At 51.0% G+C, this 25,110-nt stretch overlaps 1 protein-coding gene across 7 annotated transcripts in view; it reads left to right on the top strand.

Annotated features, from left to right (window-relative positions):
- The first annotated feature begins 135 nt into the window (after nt 1-135).
- MGRN1 (mahogunin ring finger 1) overlaps nt 136-25,110 on the top strand; it is a 57,642-nt gene continuing 32,667 nt past the window's right edge. For 3 of the 7 annotated variants that reach the window (XM_070043707.1, XM_070043705.1, XM_030883846.2), the window contains exon 1: nt 5,469-5,704. In XM_070043707.1, coding sequence (XP_069899808.1) covers nt 5,617-5,704 — 88 coding nt within the window. In that variant the 5' untranslated portion in view covers nt 5,469-5,616. Of the gene's footprint in view, nt 369-5,468; nt 5,705-9,824; nt 10,331-10,409; nt 12,243-25,110 lie in introns of those variants that run through there. The other 4 variants (XM_070043709.1, XM_030883848.2, XM_070043706.1 and 1 more) reach the window with 4 other exon arrangements.

Below are 25,110 nucleotides of genomic sequence, written 5' to 3'. Positions count from 1 at the left end.
GTATTTACCAAGATCCCAGTATCCCGAACCCCAGTGTGATTGGCATCCCTCTGTGTTGAGTAGGCGCACTATTGGGGAGGGGGATGGGCCAAGAATTTTGGCACAAATCAACAGCACTAGGGCCATAAGGCCCCGAAAGCCTGGCACACAGTAGGCGCCTACAGATACTCGTTCAGTGAATGAATTAATCTGCCCTTTAGGGTTCTGCCTAAAGTCACCGCCTCCAGGAAGCCTTCCGAGTCACCCCAACACCCAGGGCACAAGCTCGCGTCGCCCACTTGTGACACGGGTCCCTCCCCGGCCTGGCGCTCCGCCAAGCACACAGTAGACCCAAAGAACGTCAGAGGAAGGGATGGCGACCGAGACAGGTAGGCGAGACCAGCAGTCTCTGGAGCCTCTGCATACTCTCTGCGGGATGCTTGCACTTTCCCACGCAATATTTCGTGCGCTTTACCGGAAATCTCAGCTTTTAGTAGGCGGACTCTAGGACCGCGCGGCGCCAGTTCCGGGGCGGCCCCGAACTCCCATTCCCAGAATGCCCTGGTTTATTTGCATCGCTCAGTCCTTGTGACGTCAAGTGAATGAGGCCGCGTCTCAGCCAATGGGCTGTCGGGAGGTGTTAGGACCTGGCCATATAAGGTAAACAAAGCTGGCCGCCCAATGAGGCAACAGCGGGGGCGGGCACTGGGTTGGGGCGGGCGGGGCGCGTCACGTGGAGGGCGGGGGCGGGGCTGAGGAGAGCGCTAGGTAGGGTGTTGAGGGTTGTGTTTACAGCTCCGCACGCGCCGCTTCCGGTTGACGTTGCCGCTCGGCAGTGTAGGGGCCGGGCGGATTCGGAGCTGGGGCCGGGGGCTTCGTCACTGCGGCTCAGAATGACCTTATCCCGGTTCCCCGCGCTCCCTGGACACCAGTTTCATTAGTTGAGCAACTCTTTATTGGGCCCTTACTCTGTTCCTGGCTCTGATCTGGCCAGGGATGCAGAGAACAAACTCTAGAAGGGTCGGCTGGTGCGTGGGGTGGGGGCGTGCATCAAAAATCCCAAGAACAGGGACTTCCCTGGTGGCCCAGTGGTTAAGAATCCTCCTGCCAATGCAGGGGACACGAGTTCGAACCCTGGTCCGGGAAGATCCCACATGCCACAGAGCAACTAAGCCTGTGTGCCACAACTACTGAAGCCCGTGCACCTAGAGCCTGTGCTTCGCAAGGAGAAGCCACCACAATGAGAAGCCTGCGCACTGCAACGAAGAGTAGCCCCCTCTTGCCACAGCTAGAGAAAGCCCGTGCACAGCAACGAGGACCCAATGCAGCCAAATAAATTAAAAAAAGAAAAATCCCAAGAAGAGATGTAGAATTGCAAGTGTGGAAAGTACCCTCAGGAAGCAGGCACAGGCCTTGGAGATGGTGGGCTAAAGGCCATTGAGGGGTTTTACTACATCTGATCCGTTGTGTGCATTAGGATCACTGTGGCTGAGCAGTGTGGAGACCAGATGGTGGCAGAGAGGACCAGTCCGGGTCAGGTGATGTTCTAGGTTTGTCTGGTTCCAGGGGAGTCCGTCCCTGCCCAGGGATTTGTTGCAGAATTAGATTGAATGGAGGGAACTGTCCCACCCTGGGGGGAGGAGGAGGATCTGCAGGGCTCTGGGAGGAGCCCTTCCTGGGTCCCTCAACCCTTCCAGGGGATTCTGGCTTTGACTGGTAAGAGGAGGAGGATGGAAGATGGTGGACAGGACCTGAAGGCTCCCAAGGTTATGGGGGCTCCGGGGAGGCTGGGGCATCGGGATAGCTGGGGGAAGGAGGGGAGCCTGGAGCAGTGGGACTGCTAAAAGGCCTCTGAGGGCTGGAGATGGGAGCTTGGCCCTTTGGCAGGGAGAGGACTCAGTGTCCCCTTCAGGTGGGTGCCTCAACCCTGGCAGAAGTCACCTTGGGACTTATTTCCCAAGTCCACTCAGGAAATAAGGTTTCAGCCCCTTTCTGCCACATGGGGATCACTCAGGCTGCACCATTTTTTGCAAATCTTGATGGTGCCAGGAGAGTTCTGCTCGTATTAAAAATGGCCCCTCACCTTCACAAAGCATCATAAGTGTGAATTAATGTGGACAAAGTGCTCAGCACAGCACGGGGTGGGCAGTTCTGAATGTCATTACCTCTATCACTATTACTACTGGGACAGCAACAGGGTATGGTGGAAGGTGAGCAGGTTCTGGAGCCAGACAGACCTGGCTGTTAGTCTTGACTCTGCCACTTAATGACTCTGATGTTGGGACAAGGTTCTCTGGCCCTGAGTTTCAGTTCCTTCATTTGTAGAACCCAAGGTAACAGCTTAGAACTCTCCCAGGACTGCCCTGGGGGATTAATGCCTGTGGTGCTCAGAGTACCATTTTAGCACTCACCTCTTTGCCTCCATCTGGACCACTGTAGGGAACCCAAGCCCCATTTTACAGATAAGGAAACGGAGGCTGGAATCCAAACTTCCTTACACTCTTGACAGTGTTCAGAGCCAGTGGAAAAGAGTAGGCACCCAGTGGGCCAGCAGGGTGTGTTTCTGGCCAAGGAGGGTGGGCACTGTCCTGGCAGGGACCACTGGGGGCTTTTCTTGCTTAGGGAGGCAGGAAGTACCTTCACCCCTTCCCTCACTCTCATCTGGGCACTACTCAGTTACCTGCCTAGACTTGCTCAGCCCAGAAGGAGCTCTTCCAGGCCAGCTGGCTGGCTGGGTGGGGCAGGTGGGGCTAGCAGGAGCAAAGGTCACCCCTCTGGCCCCTATGGCCCCCCAGCCAGCTTGTTTTCCCAGGGGCAGCGGGAAGGAAAAAACAACCTTGTTTTCAGCCAGGATCAGCCTGGCTAGAGAGTGGACTTTGGATTTCTTAGCAGGCTCGGATTGGGCCTGACAGCTGGGGCCAGTAGATGGGGGGGAATGGAGGTATAAAAGGAATTTATGGCAATGCCTTCATCTTACCTGAGGTCCAGGGAGGTTGAGGACCTTGGCAAAGTTGGCATAGCCAGTTGATGGTAGGCCCAGGACCCCGGGCTCCTCTCCCCCTCCATTCCTTCAATCACTCCACAGATGTGTTTATCAGACATCCACTGGGTGCCTGGCTCTGGGAGCACAAGAATGAATAGGCAGGGATCCTGCCCCCTCAGAAGGCTTGAGAAGCCGACTTGAGGGATTCATACTAGCCATGAAGTATGCCTAGGGTCTTTCTTCATGTTTCAAAGGACCCGATACTGGCTGACTGAGGGGCCTTGAGATCCGGCCACTGCCTCACTCCTGACCTCTGTTCCTGAACTCTCCTGCCTACTTGATTCTAGCCACACTGGCCTTTGAGCTCATTGATCTTACTCAGCTCCTCAGGGCCTTTGCACATACTGCTCTCCCCGCCTGGAACCTGGGCTGCCTACTCCCTCAGCGTTTGCCTGCTTGGCTCTTACTTGTATTTCAAGTCCTAGCTTAAATGTCACTTCCTCAGAGGAGCCTTCCCTGATTCCCCTATGAATAGTAGGTCTCTCCTAGTATTTCACTGCACCTCAGTCCATTCCCTTATAGCACCCACCACATTTTGTATTTATACACTTGTTCGCCTGTAGTGTCTGTTTCCTCACTAGATGTTTCATATCTGGTGGTTTCACCATTTAATCTCTATTTCCTGGCTCTTTGCCTGTCTCATTGCTTTTCACATTGTAGCTGCATGATAAATATTTGTTGAATAAATAAGTGAACCAGCAAAGATGTTGATAGTAGAACCAGTATCAAATCAAAAAGGGCCTGTCTCCCACCGGGGCATGGATAAGCACAGAAAAATATACCCGAAGTCCAAAGCTCTATTAAGAGGAATGTTTAATTGATCAAACATCAGCCCATGGAAATGACTGCCCTGGCCCACTATCTGTAGGGAGGACATGCTCTTAGGGTTATTTTTCAGTGGGAACATCTAGGCCCTCAGTACTCTCCTTCCCTCCCCACAAGCAGAGAGACCGATAAATTGAATGCTGTGTTGGTATACCTATTTGTGTATATATGATTCAACAGTGTTATGTGATTCAACAGAAAGAAATTTAAAGTAAGGGAAGAAAGGTCACATGGGGTGGGGATGTCTTCAGGCCCATCTGGGAGCAAGAGACAGGGAATCTGGCACTGGAGCATTCCTGTCTCTGGGGTGGTAGGGGCTGGGGGTGGCAGGGGAGTGTGGCATTAAGAGGAGTGGCCTGGTTCAAATTCCAGCTTTATTACCACTTATCTACTATGCAAGCTGAGTGGGGTACTTCACTTCTTCTGGCCTATTTCCTCTTCTGTAAATTGGGAATGAAAATAGAACCTACAACAGAGAATTAAAAGAGAGAATATGTGCATAGCCTTCAACACCAATGTCTGGCACATAGTAGGTGCTCAGTAAATGGGATCTTGGTTGCAGGGCAGAGAGGTTAAATCAGGCTCCAAGACCTGGACTCTCCCTTATAATAACACAAGTCCCTCACTTCTTTTATTACTTTTGGCTTCCCAGGTCCCCTGAAAATAGGAAGGTTGTATTCTGGGTTCTGGTGTCTGGAAAGGTGTAGGACTCACTTTAATGTGGACTGTGGTGAATTTACCATCTGAGACTCTTAGACAGCCTCTGCCCTCCCTAGCTCCTTTCTGGATAGACAGGCTTGTCTTGGGAAGTCACTTTCTTCCTCAGAACTGCTGTTTCTCAAATGAAAAGTAGGTAGAAACAGATCCTCACTTGGCCTTACAGAGTTTTGTGTGAGTCACAAAGCCAAGAAAGTACATTGCAATCTGCGAAGAGGCTTTAACTCTAACCCTGATTCTTGTAAACTTGAGCACCCTTATGTGTGGCCCCCTCCCTTCTTTGTGCCTCAGTTTCCCTATATGTAAAATGGGGAGAGGTCTACTGCCTCCACGGGGGACTTTAAAATTATGTCTTCAAAGAATTATTCTGGACGTGGAGCCAGAGAGATGCCTAGAGCTCCGGAAAAGTTGCTTCCCTTCCCCTGTGTGCACCGCTCCAGGTAATCTTGGGTTCCATCCCAGCTCTTTGCGGGTGGCAGGTAAGGGTCTGCCCTCTGCTGGCCGGGCCAGGAGATTAAACCCAGGGAAGTGGGGAGAACCATGCTCCGGGAGCTATTTCAGAGAGGGAGTAAATGGAAGGCGTTGGTTCCTAGCAAGATCTATGTATGAACAGATTATTAAAAGGCTAAAGAGTTACAATGTTAGTCTTGTGCTTGGAATGCAAAGGAAAGGATAGTTTGCAGTGTGGTTGATGGTTCCTCCCCTCTGGACTCAGGTCCATTTGGTTTGTCCCGGACCGTTTGTCAACAACTTCAGCGAGCCCGGGCGAGGAGCTTCCTGGGAAATGTAGTTCCTAGGTGGGTATCCCGCGCCGCCGCCGGGCACCCTCGGCGGCAAGGGGACTCCATTTCCCGAGGTGCCTCGGGCCCGGGGGGGCGGAGGGCTGCCGTGGCGTCTGGCCCCGAGCCGAGCCGGGGGTGGGGGCTCGGAGGCCGAGCGCCCGTGGCAGTGGGCGAGCGTCCGTGCGGCCTGGTACCGGCTATGTCCGCGTGAGGACGCCTCCGGCGCCGCCGCCGCCCCCATCCCATACTCGGCCCGGCCCGCCTGGCACCATGGGCTCCATCCTGAGTCGCCGCATCGCGGGCGTGGAGGACATCGACATCCAGGCGAACTCGGCCTATCGCTACCCCCCGAAATCCGGTGAGCGGCCGCCCCGGCCCGGGTCTCGGTACCGGTTGCGGACAGCGAGGCGCTGGCTGGAGCGCGGGGCGGGCAGGGGGCGGCGGGGCTGGGCGCACGACCCTCCTCGGAGGGTGGGCTGGGGGCTCTGCTCGGCCCGCGGCCCTTCCTAAAGCTTCCCTGCATGGAGCTCCACGCGCCCTCCATCCGGACCCCGGGGCGTGGGTCGGTACGGCGCTGACTGCCTCGTCCCGGCTGGGTGACCTTGGGTCAGTCAGCTCACTCCTGCGCGCCTCACCTCCCTCGTATGCACACTGGGGTATGCTCAATAGGGATCCCCCAGGGCCGGCGTGAGGTTCCGGGGCGCGACGCTTGGGAGGGCTTAGCACGGTGCCCGACGCTTTTGCTTGTGCTTACAAAGTGGTCATTGTCAAAAGGATTGACATCATTCCATCGCCGGTTTTCCCTTTCTTTGGTGGCTTCTTGTGAAGACCCGGCCAGTGGTTCTGCACACTATCCGTCCCGTCTGGACAGAGGCTTAGCTCTCCTGTGACCTGGCGCTTGTGTTTGGGGGGGGGGGGTCTGGGCCCAAGGAGGCATTACTGTCGGTGGAAGAGGAGCTGGGAGGCCGTGCTAGACAACCAGGGAATGGTTGGAGGGGACCTACCAGGTTCTCCAGTCTCCTTTTTGGTGGCTGAAAGACCTGAACCCCAGGGAGGAAGTGACTTTTCCAAGGTCTCAGAGCTGGATGGAAGCTCATCTGGGTACAGGACCATGAGTCAGACTACCAGACCAGTTGTACCCATCCACACTGTTTTTCTGCCTCTGATGAGGAGTGTGGCCTGCCCTGGAACTTTAGTTTGGGTTCCTCATGCTCCATCTCCTCGTCTGGTCACTTGCCTGGAAAGGAGAGAAGAAAGAGAACAGGGCATTTGGACATCATGGAGACTTTCAGACTGGAGCCTCTGATCCTGGCTTCTGAAATATCTGATCCCATCTTGTGGTCTTCTAGGCCTCACAGTTGGCCTGTGGGCATCCCCTGGGCCAGGTTTCCTCTGAGTATGGTCCAGCACCACCTGCTTCCAACAGTGGGGAAGCTTGTTTAACATGCATTTCCCAGGCCCTGCCTCAGACTTGTTGGGGTCTGCTGTGGCCTAGGAACCTGCATTTAAAACCCACTCCTAGGGTGAGTCAGATGTCCACTCAAGTTTGAGAACTGCTTCACGCTCATTTTGGAAGGTGAAAGAAGGCAAGTGTCTGGGACCACCAGAAATAAAGGGAGTGGAGACTAGCACAGTTCGGGGCAGTCAGAGGGGATGCAGTCAGAGCTGGGCAGAGGGCTCTGTTCCCTACTAGGCACGGGAGATATCCACGCCTGCTTTTTCCCAGGCACAAGGACAGGGCAGCCCAGCCTGGTATAGAGATCCCCTGGAGGCTGACATCCCCAGATCTGATGGAGCAGTTGTTTGAAGTCATCCTCTTCCATCTCTGATGTTCTTCCAGCCCGTCTTTGGCTGAGTCATCTTAGGCAAGCTGCTTAGCTCCCTGGGTCATGGTTTCCTCATCTGTAAAATGGGCTGATCCTCATACAGTGCTCAGAACAGTGCTTAGCGCCTAAGAGGTCCTTGAAAAATGTTAGCTGCTATAATGGCTCAAAAAATAAATTAAGTGAACAACTTAGACTCTAATAGCAGTTAGCAGTGTCTTGGAAGAGATATCAAAAAGTTTAAGGTGGTACCTCCTGTCGCCTGGGACCAGAGCAAACCTGATGTCCCTTCAGTTGGGCATTTGGACAAAATCACAAATACAAGGCACTTACAGCACTGCTTTTGGATTCTGTTTGGTAGACCTTATTAATCAGTCAGGTCCACTCTGTGGACACCCGAGTCAACCACAATCTATTGGGGCTGGCACCCAGGTGAATACCATGGGCCACCTCGATTTTGCTGCCAGTGATTAGAGTGCTCAGCCTCTCCAGTTCAAAGGCTGTCTTTTCTGCTTCCTGTCCCTCGGGCCACCTTATTCCGGGAGGCAGTCTGGAACCTAAGCAGTACTTGAGTATGTGTTCCCAAGCGTGGACTGGGGACGGAAGGGGGGTTGAGATGATTTTAGGGACCATGGACTGTACAATCAATTTATGAGACAGTTGTTATCTTTTCAGGTCTCTGTCAATTTTGTTGATTATATTAGAAAGAATCATTGGGTGCTAGTATTTTTTTAACACCTCTGTAACACTGTCCAATTTTTTTCCAGCTTTACTGAGATATAATTGACATATAACGTTGCGTAAGTTTAAGGTGTACGGTGTAATGATTTGATATGTGTATATATCGGGAAATGATTATCACAATAAGGTTATTTACACATCCATCATCTCATAGTTACCTCTGTGTGTGTGTGTGTATGTGAGGACTTTTAAAATCTGTCCAATTTTTTTAAAATTAATTAATTTATTTAATTTATTTATTTGGCTGCGTTGGGTCTTCGTTGCTGCGCGCGGGCTTTCTCTAGTTGCAGTGAGTGGGGGCTACTCTTCGTTGCAGTGTGCGGGCTTCTCATTGCGGTGGCTTCTCTTGCTGCAGAGCACGGTCTCTAGGCACACAGGCTTTAGTAGTTGTGGCTCGCGGGCTCTAGAGCGCAGGCTCGGTAGTTGTGGCGCACGGGGTCAGTTGCTCCGTGACATGTGGGATCTTCCCAGACCAGGGTTAGAACCTGTGTCCCCTGCATTGGCAGGCGGATTCTTAACCACTGTGCCACCAGGGCAGTCCCTGTCCAATTTTCTTTTACTTTGAAGTTTTCAACATGCCCTGCAACAGTACCTAGCTTGAATTTAACAGCATTTGCTTTGTTTTTATTGTACTTATTTACTTTACTCATAACAGCTTTATTGAGGTATCAATCGTGTGCCGTACAACTCATCCTTTGTAAACCTATGATCTGGAGAATTTTAGTAAACTTATAGAATTGTGCAACCATCACCACAATCAGTTTTAGACATTTCCATCATCAGAGTTTCCTTGCCTTGTGCCTGTTTGCAGGCAGTCTCTGCTGTCACCCTTATCCCTACCCCATCACTGATCTCCTTTCTGTCGTTAAAATTTGCCCTTTCTGGACATTTCATACAACTGGAATCGTACAGCATGTAGTCTTTTTTTGTGTCTGGCTTCTTTCACTTAGCATTGTTTTTGAGGTTCATCCATGTTGTACTTTACTGTATGGTTATAGTACACTTTGTTTATCTTTTCACCAGTTAACGAATACTTGGGGTGTTTCCACCTTTTGGCTATTATGAATAATGCTGCTGAACGTTTGTTTGGTGTGTTCAGTTCTCTTTAGTATACACCTAGGAGTGGAATTGTTGGGTCATGTGTTTAACTTTTTGAGGAACTGCCAGACAGTTTTCCATAATGGCTGCACCATTTTACATTTATTCCCACCAGCAGTGTGTGTGGGTTCCAAATTCTCAGCATCCTTGTCAATACTTATTATTGCCTACCTTTTTAATTATAGTCATCCTAGTGGGTGTGAAGAGGTATCTCACTGTGGTTTTGATTTGCATTTTCCTGATGATGTTGAACATCTTTTTTTCTTTTTTTTTTTTGCGGTACAGGGGCCTCTCATTGCTGCTGTGGCCTCTCCCGCTGCGGAGCACAGGCTCCAGACGCGCAGGCCCAGCGGCCGCGGCACGTGGGATCCTCCCGGACCGGGGCACCAGCCCGTGTCCCCTGCATCGGCAGGCGGACTCTCAACCACTGCGCCACCAAGGAAGCCCTTGAGCATCTTTTCATGTGCTTATTGGCCGTTGTATATTGTGTGTGTGTGTGTGTGTGTGTGTGTGTTGGGGGGTTGGCTCTTTTAGTCTTGTTCACTTTTTAAAAGTTGGATTGTCTTCTTTTTGAGTTGTAAGAGTTCTTTATGAATTCTGGATACAGTGATACAGTTCATTTATCAGCTCTGTGATTTGCCAATATTTTCTCACAGTCTGTGGTTTGTCTTTTCATTTTCTTAATGGTGTCTTTTGAGGAGCAAAATTTTAAGTTTTGGTGAAGTTTGATTTATCATTTTTCTTTTTTTTTTTTTTTTTTTTTTTGGCCACGCCACATGGCTTGTGGGATCTTAGTTCCCCAACCAGGGATTGAACCCGGGCCCTTGGTGGTGAAAGCACAGAGTCCTAACCACTGAACCACCAGGGAATTCTTATCAATTTTTTTGATGGTTAATGTTTTTGGAGTTATATCTAACAGATCTTTGCCTACCTCAAGGTCACAAAGATTTTCCCCTATTTTTTTTCTTGAAGTTTTATAGTTTTAGCTCATACATTAAGTCTTGTGATCCATTTTGAGTTAATTTTTTAATGTATGGTTTGAGGTAAAGATTTAGGGTTTTGTGGTTTTTTCTGCATATGGATAGTCAGTTATTTCAACATCATTTGATGAAAAGACTATTCTTTTCCCATCACATTGCCTTTTTACCTTCATTAGAGATCAGCTGACCATTAATGTGAGAGTTTATTTCTGCACTCCACTGCCCTGCAGTCCCTTGCCTGGATCACACGGCTGGCTGGTCCCCAGCCGAGGGTCACGCAGGCATTAGGACACCTCGGTCAAGTTCTTAAAGAGAAGATGGCAGACGGAAGCCTGGAGCACAGTAGGTCCCCACAGGAGTGCCTGGTCGTTGTTGTTGGCTGCCACGGTTGGTTGTTCCTCCTCCTGCGTTATTATTGTTACTCATGTGTCTTAAAGCCATGTGGGCTGCCCTGCCCTGGTGTTTGAGGGAGGTCATGGTAGGGACAGGTCACCCAAGAGAAGCATCAGGAGGGGCAGTCAGCCACGTGATCCACTAACCCTGGAGGTGGGGGTGAACTATGCCCCAGACCTAAACCTTTTGTATATCAGTGCATGTACTTTCAGAGCATTTTTACCTCCTTTATCTCACTGGAACTTTGCCATGTCCTTGTGACACTAGACTTTTGTCCTCTTTGGCAGAGGAACTAGAAATCAGGCTGATTTTGTCTCCTAGCACCTGGGCCTGCACACGGTAGGTGTTTAATAGATGCTTGTGCAGCAGGCCTTGCAGAAAACAACTCCCCTCTCCCTAGTGTACAAGCTGTTCAGACTGGGCTGCATCTTATCCCCTGGGGTGTCAGGCGGGGGTCCGGGGACTCCTGGGCCTGCTGCCACGCGATGAGGGGCCTGAGGTGTGTGCCAGGAGACTTTGGTGTGTACTTTTGTGCTGGTGGCAGTCTAGAGACATCTGCTCATGAGTGCTGCCGCCTGTGTTGGGTTTGCCCTTTCTGAAGTGGGGCCTTGCTGACTCTGGATAATTGATGCCTGAAGGAAAGAACCGAGGCAGGTGTTGTAAGACGAGGGAGGACTTTTTGTGTCACCGAGGGCGTCCTCTGTCACTGGGGACATTCCGGGTCCCTGGGCCCCATCACTGTCCCTAGGCAGTGAGCTTGTGCTCCGAGCCCCAGGGTCAGTGGCAGAGGGGTGGGGTGTGGGGAAAGGGCTCCACCTGCACACGGGGGTTTCACCTTCGTGCTCAGAGTCCTGCACCATCATCACTGGCATTGTGCCACCTGTGCCCGTTCACATAGCAGAACTAGTTCTGTGCTTCTGCTCACATGAATTCGGTTTGGATTTTATCATTGTAAGAGCTGTATAAATAAGCTGTATTTTCGGAATTTCAGTTGTTACATTTTAGGTAAAAACAACAACAGCAGAACAGCAGAAACAAAAATCCTTTAAGTTGGCCATGGTGGGTGGGCGTCTGAGGACCTGTCTCCCTGAAGGAGAAGCCAGTTGCTTGGGTTTAGAAGCCTGCAGTGGGCACTTGGGCCCTGTGCCCACTGGAGCTGAGGTTTGCTGTGTCGCCTGCCCTTGGTGTTTTGAGCACCCGGAGGTCCCTGCATCCTTCTCCCAGCTCCTGGGCTTTGCTGTACTCTCCTGTTGGTCAGTGGAAGAAGCCAGGCTTGTGCTGGTTAGGCTGGCCAGCCGGCTGGCAGGCCTTTCCTCTGGTGCCAGGAGGTCGGTCGTGGTGCGGAGGGCCCAGCTGTCCAGCATCAAAGGGGGGTGTGTGCGCGTGTGTTTTCATCCTCACTGTTGAGGTGGCCTTCGCTGTGCTGACAACACACCCTTCCACCAGCAGGGTGGGCACAGGCAGAGCTTAGCTCAGCACTGTGAGAGTGAGCCCGCCTCGAGGGGTCTTCTGCCCCCACCCACCTGTAGAGCCACGGCGGAGCACTGGATTCAGAGTTCAGCGGCCCCATGCCAGTGACTTGCTCTGTGGCCTTGAGCTGGTCGCTTGTTCCCGGGCCCCTTTCAGTCCTGACTCTGTGAGTCCACGGGAGCTGGCGGGGAGGGACCAAGCCCTGGTCCAGCCGAGCCTGTGTTTTTCAGGGGCCTGGCAGTTTCCTGGGAACGTCCTGCACTTCCTGGATGACCCTGCGGGCAGTGACCACTGCTGCCTGCCTCGCCTCCCAAGTCCGGTGCCGGCGGCCAGACGCTGGCACGGGGCCACGTCCAGTGGGCGTTTCCCATGCGTGTTTCCATGTGGTCAGGTACAGCCATCAGGCCTCACGTTTCTGTGTTGTTTCTGTGTTGTCCTGTAAAGGGCAGTGATGCCACACATGCCACCCACACAGCGTCGGACTCAGGCTCAGTGAATAACAGTGGACTTGTTCAGTTCTGCCAACTGTCCCCGCGTCTGCCCAGCTCCCCAGAGCTGGGGGAGCCAGGCCCAGCCGCTGCCTGGCCCGCACCCCTGCTGTTTGCAGACAAGCCAGTGGTGTGGAGCAGCATGGGGGGGCCACTCGCTGTCTAGAAATCATGCACGGCTCTCTCCGAGCTGGGAGGGGAGGTAGAGGCTTGGGAATGACTGACACGGGAACATCTGTCCACCCGTGTGTGCAGTGCTTGCAAAGAACCCATTTTCTCAGACTTTCATCCTACTCGGCGTTGGCTTGGTTCTGGGGGCCCGGCACCCGCAGAGCAGGCCTTCTGGGGGGGTCCACTGTTCTGATAACTGCCGCATTCTGTTACCCGGGTCTCCTGCCCCTGTGATAGTCCTGAGTGACCAGATGCCCGCAGTGCTTTAGGGGTGAATCGAAAGAAGGAATTGTATTCAGTTCAGTGCTGTAGAAAACGTGTGGTGTATGCACGTATGTACGTGTACAGCCAAAGTGTAACATATTGAGGAGACGTACAGGTCAGGAGCTTCCGCTTGATGAACCATCACCAGGTGGGCGTGTTGAAGGAATAGAAGAGTAGCAGCCCCCAAAGGCCCTGGTGCCCCTCCCCAATCTCTGCCCCCTCCTCCCTGGGAGGCCCCCTCTGGACTCCAGTGGAGGTGAGTTTTGCCTGTTTCTGAACTTGATATAAACAGAAGTGGATGCTCTTGGCTGCACGTTGGGGGATGAGAGGGTGGACGCTGTCAGTGGGACTGTCTCTGCTGCGTGACATCCCAGTGTCTGCTGGCGCTACCGTGTGTTCATCCACGAGCTCACGTGGAGGGCGCTCGGGGAGTTTCCGGTTTGGTCTCTCATGAATGATGCTGGGTGGACACTCTTGTGACTGGCTTTGGTTCCCAGGAGTCTGATTTCTTTGGGTCCATCCATTTTATTTTTTTCACTTTTAAAAGTAATTGTGGTAAATTCCACATAACAATTACCATTTTACCCATTTTAAGTGTGCAGTTCAGAGGCATTAAGTACATTTACACTGCTGTGTAGTCATCTGCACCATCATCCCCATAAGTCTTCCTCTTGTGAAACTGAAACTCTGTCCCCGTTAAACAGTAACTCCCATTGCCCTCTCCCCCAGCCCCTGGCAGCCACCACTCTACTTTCTGTGTCTCGTCTTGACAATCCCAGATACCCATCTCTTTGGGTCTGTTTTCATACCTGGCAGTGGGTCTGGCACCCTTGGGTGCGCGTGTGCGGAGTCCACAGCTTTTACAGTGTTGTGGCGGGTTGAGCCCGTTCACGCTTCCATCAGCAGAGCAGACTACTACTCTGTCTGTAGTCTGCAGCCCGTGGTGTTCACCGAGGCCTCGTGTTACAAATGGGGACACTGAGGCTCAGAGAGGTTGGGCTGCGCTGAGTCCCCCAGCCTGAGTGTGGGGAGCAGAGAAGCTATTCTGTGCAATGTGTGAATGCGACCCAGGGGAATCGCTGAGCTGCGTGATTACGGGGGGTGGGCCCCGGGTGTCAGTCTCCTTAGACTGTTTGGGAACAGCCTCTTAGCCCAAGGGGCTGTCTCTCACCTGGCGGAGTGATCTCATGGGCCTGGAGATGCTTCCCCGAGATCGGCCCTCTCTGAGGGCAGTGACATCCTGATTCCCTGTTGTTCAGGCCCAGCTGGGGCTTAGTGGCAGCGGATGTCAGGAAGCTGGTAACCCGGAATATCTGTGCTGTGGTAAAATGAGAAGAATTTTTGGCCAGTGGAATCAATGAACTGTTCCCAGACTTCTCACCTTCCCCGCTCCCCTCCACGCAAGTGGGAATGATGGAGGCAGCTGAGCGAAGCCACACCCGGTGCCCAGGTTCCAGGGCCACCTGTGTTTCTTAGAAGGGGGCCCTAGGGTGTCTTTGTCCATATCACGGTTTACCCGGCGGGGGTATCGTGATTTATAATAAGAAATACAAATTTAGTCTTCATCCGTTTCTGGCACAGAACTCCTCAAACCCTTGGAATTTCCTAAGGGATCAGTGATAATGTGAAATGGGTGTCTTTTGATATTCTTAACAGATCCCTTTCAGCCACACCTGAGTTTATACTAATGAGGTGACTTTTGGAAAGCACCTGAGGTTGGGGGCTAGTTGCCGGTGGAGCCAGCCATGAGCTGAAGAGGGCTGGAGATTGAGATGATGGCCAGTGGCCAATGATGTAATCGGTCTTATCTATGTAATGAAGCCTCCACAAAGACTCAGAGGGGCCAGGTTTGGAGCGCTTCTCAGTTGGTGAACAATGTGGAGGTGCTGGGAGGGTGGCACACTCGGAGGGCATGGAATTTCCGCAGCCCTTCCCACGTGCCTTGCCCTGTGCATCCCTTCCATCCAGCTGTTCCTGAGTTGTATCCTTTTGTAATAAACTGATAATTTAGCAAATGAACTCTTTTCCTGAGTTCTCTGAGACACTCTAGAAAATTAATTGGACCCGAGAAGGGGGTCCTGGGAACCTTTGATTTATAGCTGGTGGGTCAGAAGCATAGGTGATCGATCACCTGAACTTGTGATTGGCGTCTGAAGTGGGGTAGGGGTTTGCAGTCATATCGGCTGAGCCCTTATCTTGTGGGATCTGACAGTGTCAACTGTGTCCAGGTACATGGTGCCAGGATTGAACTAAGTTTGTAGGCCACCCGGGCAGTGTTGGCTGAGAATTGGAAAATTGCCTGGTGGGTTGAAAACACTGGCTGGGCTGGCGTCGTTGAGGACGCAGCTCTGGGTCAGCATGGGTTGTCAATGAGGACACCACCTCTCACTGGTAGTGTGGCTTGAGCAGTTCCTTGACCTCTCTGTTCCTCAGTTTCCATGACTGTCACATAGGAATAAAGGTGTCATTCATCCACCTTCATTGGGCTCCTGCTGTGTCCAGGCCAGGGTAGTGATTACTGGGCTTGTCGGGATCAACACCATGCAGAGAGTTGGGCAGAGGCCTGCCAGGAGGGCACGGGAGGCCTCCGGGGAGTTGCAAGGCAGGAGCAACCCATTGGGCCAGAGGGGATGGAGAGAGCTCTGGGATCCGGGACAGGGCGGGGAGATGGTGCGGTGAGGTGGGCAGCGCAGAGCAGAATAAGAGTCTGCAGAGTGATGAGCCGGAGCCTAGCCCGTGGGTTGAGCAAGGCATGTTTGCCCTTGAGGATAACATCAGTGTCCCTGGTCCAGAGTGTCTGGAGTGTGAGGCGGGGAGCCTGGGTTACCTGAAACTGCGCTGGAAAGGGCACTGGGATCCCATGTTCCTGAGACAGACAACCCTTGGGCCTCGTGGGGCTTCTGGGGATGTGGGCATTCCATCTCCAAGATGCACAGTCCTGCTTCTGGGTCGAGGAGAGGTGAGGGTCATCTGCGTGGGGGTCCCTCCGTGTTCTGCATGCTGTGGGTGCTGAGCAAAGGCCTCTCTGAGCACATGGAGGTCTGAGCAATGCACGGGGTGAGCCAAGGACAGTTGGGGTGTGAAAGTGTGGGCAGAGGATCAGCCCACAGAGACCTCGAGGCCAGAGACACTGCTGTGTAGGAAGGACTTGGAAGGAAGGTGGGCCGCTGCTGAGACTGGAGGTGGGAGGTGAGGGGCTCAGGCCTGTGAACCCCTGAGGAGTCGGGGTGCGGGTGGGAGCTCTGAAGGGGTCCCGGGTTGTGTGCAGACATCTCATTTGCGTTTTAAGGGACCACCTGGAACGGCATCTAGTCTGAGGATGTCCTGCTGCAGGAGCTCTGCCTCTGACGATGGCTCTTCACTCAGCTCTTGGGGGAAACCAGGAGTTGATGAAGCCATGGAGCTGCCCTGTGGCTGTGGTGGTCGTAGTGGTGGCTGTCCCCACAGGGATGCTGGGTGGCACCTGTCCTGCCCAGGTTCTTTCTGTTGTGGGTGTTTCAGAGGTTGGGAGATTTGGGTAAATCAGGCAGGATCACCTCCCAAAGGCCCCACCTCCTAACACCATCACATTGGGGCTTAGGTTTCAGCATGTGAATTTTGGGGGATATGAACATTCACTCTATAGCAGGGTTCCAAACTCTGGTCTCTTGATAAACTCAGGTTTTAATAGAACTCTAGGGCTTCCCTGGTGGCACAGTGGTTGAGAATCCGCCTGCCAATGCAGGGGACACGGGTTCGAGCCCTGGTCCAGGAAGATCCCATATGCCGCAGAGAAACTAAGCCCATGCACCACAACTACTGAGCCCGTGTGCCACAATTACTGAAGCCCATGCACCTAGAGCCCATGCTCTGCAACAAGAGAAGCCACTGCAATGAAAAGCCGGTGCACCGCAATGAAGAGTAGCCCCTGCTCGCCACAACTAGAGAAAAGCCCATGCACAGTAACGAAGACCCAATGCAGCCAAAAATAAAAATAAATAATAAATAAATACATTTATTTTTAAAAAAATAGAACTCTGGGTGCATAGCCAATGTTCTTGGGGAGAACATTGAGGGCATGGTTTACTGTTCCTGCTCTCTCCCCGCCTTTTCAGAGATTCCTGTCTGTTTGGCATGGATCCTGCCTGACCCTTTCTTTCCCCTAGAGTCCATCTGTGCTCTCTATGCTGACCAACACTTTGCCTTTTGACTCTGATCTCAGGGAGATCTTTGCGTGTCCTGGCACCTGGCTCTTTTAGCAGGGTTAATTCATTTAAGCAACTAGAATCTTTCCAGTTTTCATTTGTAAATGATGATCATCACACACATGCGCACAGCTAGACGTGTAAAAGTGGAACACACAAAGCAGAAAGGAACCCCAGAAGTCTGCTTGGCTCACTCTGTGGCCCGTGAGGAATGGGCAATACCTCTCTGCCTCCACCTCCACAGGCCGTCACAGAAACAGCCTTGATTTTCCTCATCCTGGAAGATGATGAACATGTGTCTGCCTTACACCTGACTTGTCCTTCCACGCCTGACTTATGTAAAGGAAAACAGCCAGTTGAGGGGACGCTGGGAGCCTCCCAGGAAGGGCACTCTTGGTCTTTGTTTTGGTGGCTGTTCATCTGTTTGTCATCCAGGTCACTGGGACACCCATAAGTAGGGCAGAGAGGAGGTGAGCTGTCTGAGCCCGAGTGTCCCTTGGCTGCGACAGCAGAGAGGGGACAGAGACATGGATTTGTTTTAGCCATAATTAAAAAAAATTAAAGTATAGTTGATGTAACAAATAACAAATGCTGGAGGTGGGTGTGGAGAAATGGGAGCCCTCCTGCACTGTTGCTGGGAATGTAAATTGGTCCAGCTATTATGGAAAGCAGTATGGAGGTTCCTTAAAAAACTAAAAATAGAGATGCCATATGATCCAGTGATCCCACTCCTGGGCATATATCCAGAGAAAACTCTAATTTGAAAAGATACATACACCCCAGTGTTCATAGCAGCACTATTTACAATACCCAAGACATGGAAGCAACCTAAATGTCTATTGACAGATGAATGGATAAAGAAGGTGTGGTACATACATACAATGGAATATTACTCAGCCATAAAAAAGAATGAAGTAATGCCATTTGCAGCAACATGGATGGACCTAGAGATTATCATATTAAGTGAGGTATAAAAACATACTAATTATCACTAATATGTGGAATCTAAAATATGACACAGATGAACTTATCTATGAAACAGAAACAGACTCACAGACATAGAAAACAAACTTATGGTTACCAAAGGGGAAATTGGTGGGGGGGATAACAGGAGTTTGGAATTGGCAAATGCAAGCTAATGTGTATAAAATAGAATAACAAGGTCCTACTGTATAACACAGGGAACTATATTCAATATCTTGTAATAAACTATAATGGAAAAGAAAAAAATAAGGTGAAAGCAATATGTGTATTTATAAATATATAGATAGATAGTTGATATACAATGTTATGTTAGTTTTGTACTGTTGATACATAGTGATTTGACACTTGCACACATTATGACAAGTCTAGTAACCATCTGTTCCTGTACAAAGTTATTACAATATTATTGACCATATTCCTTATGCTGTACATTACATCACCATGACTTATTTATTTTATAACTGGAGGTTTGTACCTCTTAATCCTCTTCACCTATTTCACTCAGCCCCCTCCCTCTGCCAACCACCTGTTTGTTCTCTATATCTATGAGTCTGGTTTTGTTTTGTTTGTTTGGTTTTGTGTTTTAGATTCCACACTTAAGTGAGTTCATGTGGTATTTGTCTTTCTCTGACTCATTTCACTTAGCATAATACACTCTAGGTCCATTCATGTTGTTGCAAATTGCAAGATTGCATTTTATTTATGGTCCAGTACTATTCCATTATATGTATATCTATCTATCTATCTATCTATCTATCTATATATATATATATATCACATCTTCTTTATCCATTCATCTATTGACAACACTTAGGTTGCCTCTATACCTTGGCTATTATAAATAATGCCGCAGTGAACATTGGGATGCATGTATCTTTTTGAATTAGTGTTTTTGTTTCCTTTGGGTAAATACCCAGAAGTGGGACAGCTAGATCATATTGCAGTTCTATTTTTAATTTTTTGAGGAACCCACATACTAGCCATAAAGTTTGAGGATGGCTCCTCTGAGGCTCTGGAGTACTGGAGTGGGTTGTGCCAGGTAGCTGGGGCTTCTAGGTCAAAATCAGGACCCGTGTCCTCTGGCAGGCCGTCTGGAAGGATTTCACAATTGAGACGCCCTTCTCACGTGGCTCATTATGTGTGACCGGCAGTGACACCACTGACTGCCGTCCCCTGTCTGTCAAACCGCGCTGTGGCAAAGAGTAGCCCCCGCTCGCCACAACTAAAGAAAGCCCGTGCGCAGCTGCGAAGACCCAGCGCAGCCAAGAATAAATAAATAAATTAATTAATTAAAAAAAAGACACACGGTAGGCTTGGTGTCGGCAGGTTTGAGCCGTGACTCCATCACTAGCTTGGTGATCTCTGACCTCAGTTTCTCACATGGAAAGTGGGGGCAGGCTCCATCCCCTCTCAATGGGTTCTGTGGGGAACCCAGGCTGGGGCACTGACTCGGGGGCATGGAAGAAGAGCCTGGGGGCTGTGGGGGTGGTTTCTCTTCTCTTCCCATCTCCAGGTCTTCCTTTTTGTTTCTCCCCCTCGGTTGTCTTGTCTTTCTCTTTCCCTCTCTCCTCTTCATAGCCCTGCCTGCTCCTCTTGGTTCCAAAGTGTGCACACACAGATGCACATGCATGCACACAACACATGTACACCGTATACATGTGTACATGACAGATGCATGCACACACAAGCACAACACATGCATGCATGTGCACATACACACACACCACACACATTTCGATATACACACACCTATCCACACATATACGTATGCACGATACACCTGTACACACACAGGCACACACCTGGGAGCTGCTGCCAGTTCCCTAGGATGCACATTCCTCCTTTAAAAGTTCCTTTCGTTAAAATGTGAGCACTTAGGGCTTCCCTGGTGGCGCAGTGGTTGAGAGTCCGCCTGCCGATGCGGTGGACACGGGTTCGTGCCCCGGTCCAGGAAGATCCCACATGCCGCGGAGCAGCTGGGCCCGTGAGCCATGGCCGCTGGGCCTGCGCGTCCGGAGCCTGTGCTCCACAACGGGAGAGGCCACAACAGTGAGAGGCCCGCGTACCGCAAAAAAAAAAAAAAGAATCCGCCTGCCAATGCAGGGGACACACGTTTGAGCCCTGGTCCAGGAAGATCCCACATGCCGCAGAGCAACTAAGCCCGTGCACCACAACTACTGAGCCTGCACTCTAGAGCCCGCGAGCCACAACTACTGGAGCCTGCGCACCTAGAGCCTGTGCTCCACAGCAAAGAGAAGCCACTGCAATGAGAAGCCTGTGCACCGCAACGAAGAGTAGCCCCTGTTAACCGCAACTAGAGAAAGCCTGCGTGCAGCAATGAAGACCCAACACAACCAATAAATAAATAAATATTTTAAAAGTGTGAGCATCTAAAAACATACAGGAAAATACAGAGAGGAATATAGGGAATGCCCTCCATTCAGAGTCCACAGTTTACATTTTTCATATTGTGGACTCAGGCATGTCCTCCCCACGTTGGTTTCTTCCTCCTCCAAATGTGGGGTCCCACCATCTGCGCTGTAGGGCTGCGTTGTGATATGTTTTCACGTCCTCCGTGTTTGAGTTGTGTTGGTTCTGCATCTGCTCTGTGCTGATACTCGGAGACCCCGCTCCCTCCTTTACCTGATGTTTGATTCCATCCTGTCACTGCCACGGTGTGTTGGACCATTTCCTTATCGAGCATGTGAGGTGTTTCCAACTTTTTATGCTTGAAAGTCTTTTATTGGTCCCTATATTGTATGCAACCAAAATATGTACATAAATTGAAATTAGAATCTTAAAAGGGAGAATTTTTCTCCTGGTTTGAGTGGCCATTACAAATAATCAGTTGGTCAAAACATCACAAATATTACAGTTTTTTTTTTAATGTTTATTTTTATTTATTTGGCTGCATCAGGTCTCAGTTGCGACACTCGGGATCTTTGTTGTGGCACACGGCCTCTTTTGTCGTGGTGTGCGGGCTCAGTAGTTGCGGCACGTGGGATCTTAGTTCCCTGACCAGGGATGGAACCCGCGTCCCCTGCATTAGAAGGCGGATTCTTAACCACTGGACTGCCAGGGAAGTCCCTACAGTTTTTATAAATAACAAACATAAATAGTAAAAAAAAAAAATTGAAATATATCTCTTAAGTCAGTGGATAGGCTGCTTTCCCCCCAGTTAATACATGTAGTCACAGTTGAATAGAACCTGTTGCTGGAATGAGACGGCTCAACAGCACTTCTAGTTCTGTTTTTCATTTTAAGTTAAGAAACTTTGTTCACATAAATAGAGTAGATGGGAATTAACAGGGGTTTGATTTAGCAATAGCATCTAATTCCAAGTTACTTGCCAAAAAATAGAAAGATCATATAAAGATCTAATACCAAAAAAATTTGTTGATGATTTACCAGCTGACAACTGAAGTGCTTCCAGTTCATAATAACAGCCTTGTTGAGATATAATTCACATGCTACAAACTTCACCCTTTTTTTTTTTTTGCGGTATGCGGGCCTTTCACTGTTGTGGCCTCTCCCGTTGCGGAGCACAGGCTCCGGATGCACAGGCTCAGCGGCCATGGTTCACGGGCCCAGCCGCTCCGCGGCATGTGGGATCTTCCCGGACTGGGGCACGAATCTGTGTCCCCTGCATCGGCAGGCGGACTCTCAACCACTGCGCCACCAGGGAAGCCCAAACTTCACCCTTTTAAAATGTACGATCCAGTGGTTTTCCCAGAACGCGGTTCCAGTTTTGTGATTTTTATGGTCACTGCTCTAACATCCTTGTCCCATGTCTCCAGTCTTTTTTTTTTTTTGGCTACGTTGGGTCCTCGTTGCTGCGCGTGGGCTTTCTCTAGTAGCGGCGAGTGGGGATACTCTTCGTTTCAGTGCGCGGGCTTCTCATTGCGGTGGCTTCTCTTGTTGCAGAGCACAGGCTCTAGGTGCGTGGGCTCAGTAGTTGTGGCTCATGGGCTCTAGAGTGCAGGCTCAGTAGTTGTGGTGCACGGGCTTAGTTGCTCCACGGCAGGTGGGATCTTCCCAGACCAGAGCTCGAACGCGTGTCCCCTGCATTGGCAGGCGGATTCTTAACGACTGCGCCACCAGGGAAATCCCCCTCCAGTCTTTTAAAAATAATTTTTCTTGTTTTAAAGCAATACACATTAGGGAATTCCCTGGTGGTCCAGTGGTTAGGACTCCGCCCTTTCACTGCCAAGAGTGCATGTTTGATTCCTGGTCCAGGAACTAAGATCCCACAAACCTCGAGGTGTGGCCAAACATGAAAAAAAAAAAAGGCAATACACATTAATTTAGAAAAGAAACAGTTAAAGCCTCCCCCCAAAAAACCTAGCCCCCCAAAAAAAAACCCCTCATCCGTTGCCTCTTAATCCGGAGGTTTCCGTTTGTAGCATTTATACCTCTGAAGTTATTAACGCTTAAAACTACACTAAGACGTGCAGGCCTCCTGTGTATCGTCAGGTTGTGGGCAGAGCTGTGGAGGAGAATAAAGCAGGGAAGGGGGCTGGGAGTGGGGAGTCAGCAGGCAGGGTGGAAGGGCGGAAGTTGCAAATTTTGAAAAGAATGATCAGAAGAGGCCTTGTTGAGGAGGACACGTGAGGTCTAAAGATCAAGGCAGACTCTTGGGGAAGAACTTCATAAGCAGAGGAAACAGCAAGTACAGAGACCCTGGGGTTACGGACGAGGTTGGCAGGGTCCGCCGCAAGCCATGGGGAGGAGTCTGGGACTTGTTTTGGTGTGATTAGGGAGGCATCAGAAGGCCCCTCATTATGAGCACTGGGATGTGGGAAACAGCCTTTGGGGCTGTGGAAGTGGGGAGACCGGGGAGTGGATTGCAGGACTCCAGCAGTAGATGGTGGTGGTGTTGAACAGCGTGGTGGCCACAGAAAAATGTTATTTTCAGGAGCCCAGAGAGGGTCACTCAGACTGGATTTTGAAGCCCATCATGTTAGTTATCTCTTGCTGAGTAACAAATTCAAATTTTAGCCATTTATAACAATAAATGCTTATTATCACGGTTTCTGTGGGTCAGGAATTTGGGAGTAGCTTCGCTGGGTGGTTCTGATTCAGGGTCTCCCTTGAGGTTGCCGTCAGCTGGGCTACAAGGTCTGATTCCCACGTGGTTCCCTCGCAGGGCTGGCAGGTTGGTGCTGGCCGGTGGCTGGAGGCCTCAGTTTGTCACTACATGGACCCCTTCATGGGGCTGTTTGAGTGTCCAGCACGGCAGCCGGCTTCCTCCCCCAGAGCCTTGGAAGTCCCACTCCGTCAATTCCACAGTGTCCTGCTGGTTACACAGGTCAGCCCTGTTCAGTCTGAGAAGTCTCCCCAGAGACATGAATACCAGGAGGTGAGAACATGGGGCCTTCTTAGAGGGGAACCTCCTCACCCACTTTCTGCTTGTGGAGCGGAAATTCTGGAGATTTGTTGGACATAATGTGATTGGGCCTTGGGGTCCCCCCAGGGCGAGGTTGGAGCAGGATTTTCCGGGCCAGGGGTCTGTCTATTCCTGGAGGGCTTTGCAAGGATGGCTGGGCCCCAGGCCTAGTTCCGCCTCGCCTGGAACCTTCCCTCCAGACCAGTGCTGTGCGGCCTCTGGATCCACCTCAGGGCCTGTGAGCAGTGTGGAGGTCCTGGCAGGGTGGGGCCCAGGCAGCCGCTGGGCTTTCTTGCACCCTCTGTCACATGCCACTGCGGCCCTGACTTGTCACAGAGCCTAGTGCATGTGACTTTGCTTGTCAGCTGTGCTGTGTGACATTGTCACGGCCTATCGTAGTCCTGGCGGACCAGGTGGCTCTGAGCTGGCTTCCCCCAGAGCTCCCAGCTGACACCCTTCTCAACTGCCCTGTGATTCGGGCTCAAGGTTGGGTGGGCCACAGGCCCACCTGTCCAGAGACAGGTCCAGAGACTGCCTGTGCCCCACCCCAATAGGGCCAGTGTGGGAACAACCACCATTTTAAAGCCTTTGCACATTAAAATCCACTGATGCTCTCAGTGCGGTAGACGGGACTGAGTGCAAATCCCAGGTGATTTTGGAAGGGCCCAGGTGCTTCCCTGCATCACACTTAGTCTTTTTATTCTGATAAGTGCACCACGGGTGGTTCGTGTTCAGTGAAAAGATATAACATGGAGCAGAACGTCTGGGCTTTTGTCCATGCCGCACCTGGTCCCGACTGACTTCTCAGCAGCTTTTTGGGTGCGTCCTTTTGACCATTCTCTGTGTACTCACAACTTGCATCATGCACGCCTAAGTGTGCAGTTACCTCTCAAAAGGGGTTCTGGAATGCATCCAACAAATATTCTGTGAGCATCTTTCTGTGTCAGTATCCAGGTCTGTTTGACCCTCTTTAGCAGCTATTATATGGTGTTCCATAAAATCAGGAGTATTGTATTTATTTAACTAGTCACCACTTTATTCTTTTTCTCTCACTGCAGTTGGCTCTGTCTGGTTCCTGGTCCACGCGTGGGTTGGGGTTACGCCCTGGCCTGATATGTCCTGGCTATGTTCCCTTCAGTCAAGAGCCACCAGGCTGTACTCCTGGTTCTGGGCCTCCCGGCCTAGGCAGCCAAGGCTGTGTCCCGCGTAACTGGGGTTGTGGTTCTCAGGAAGGACACACAGATCCATGCACGGCACCCACCAAAGCTCAAGGGGCCCAGAATTCCCTCTGGTCCACAAAATTCACAGGGCCCTCTGGTTACCTGGCCTTTCTCTGTGCCAGTGAGAAGCGAGGGACAGTGGGCAAGTATCAGATCAGGAAGCTTGGGGGAGGCGGTACTTCTAGTGTTTCCCCAGCAAGGCTGTGAGCTCAGTTCTTTGAAGCTGACCCATGTCCGATGCCTTGTAGCCATCTATGTTTACAAGAAACGTGAATTTAGTGCCTAAGTGTGCCAGGGACGTATAGCCTCAGTCTTCATGGAGGGGAGCCAGATAGAAATGAAATAACTCAGGTTCACACAGTTTTAAACTGTGGTCAGCACTGAGGTGAAAAAGTTCTCAGGGCTCGGATTTGGGGCAGGGAGGCTGATTTAGTCTGGGGGTCAGAGAAAGTGTATTCGTTTCCTATGGCCACTGTAACGAAGTGCCACAAACTGGGTGACTTAAAACAACAGAATTTATTCTCACAGTTCTGGAGGCCAGAAGTCCAGGATCTAGGTGTCC

This window comes from Globicephala melas, chromosome 15 (assembly GCF_963455315.2).
Source record: "Globicephala melas chromosome 15, mGloMel1.2, whole genome shotgun sequence".
NCBI classification, from domain to species: domain Eukaryota; kingdom Metazoa; phylum Chordata; class Mammalia; order Artiodactyla; family Delphinidae; genus Globicephala; species Globicephala melas.
Note: the sequence above shows the minus strand (reverse complement) of the source record. Positions and strands in the feature narration are given on the sequence as shown.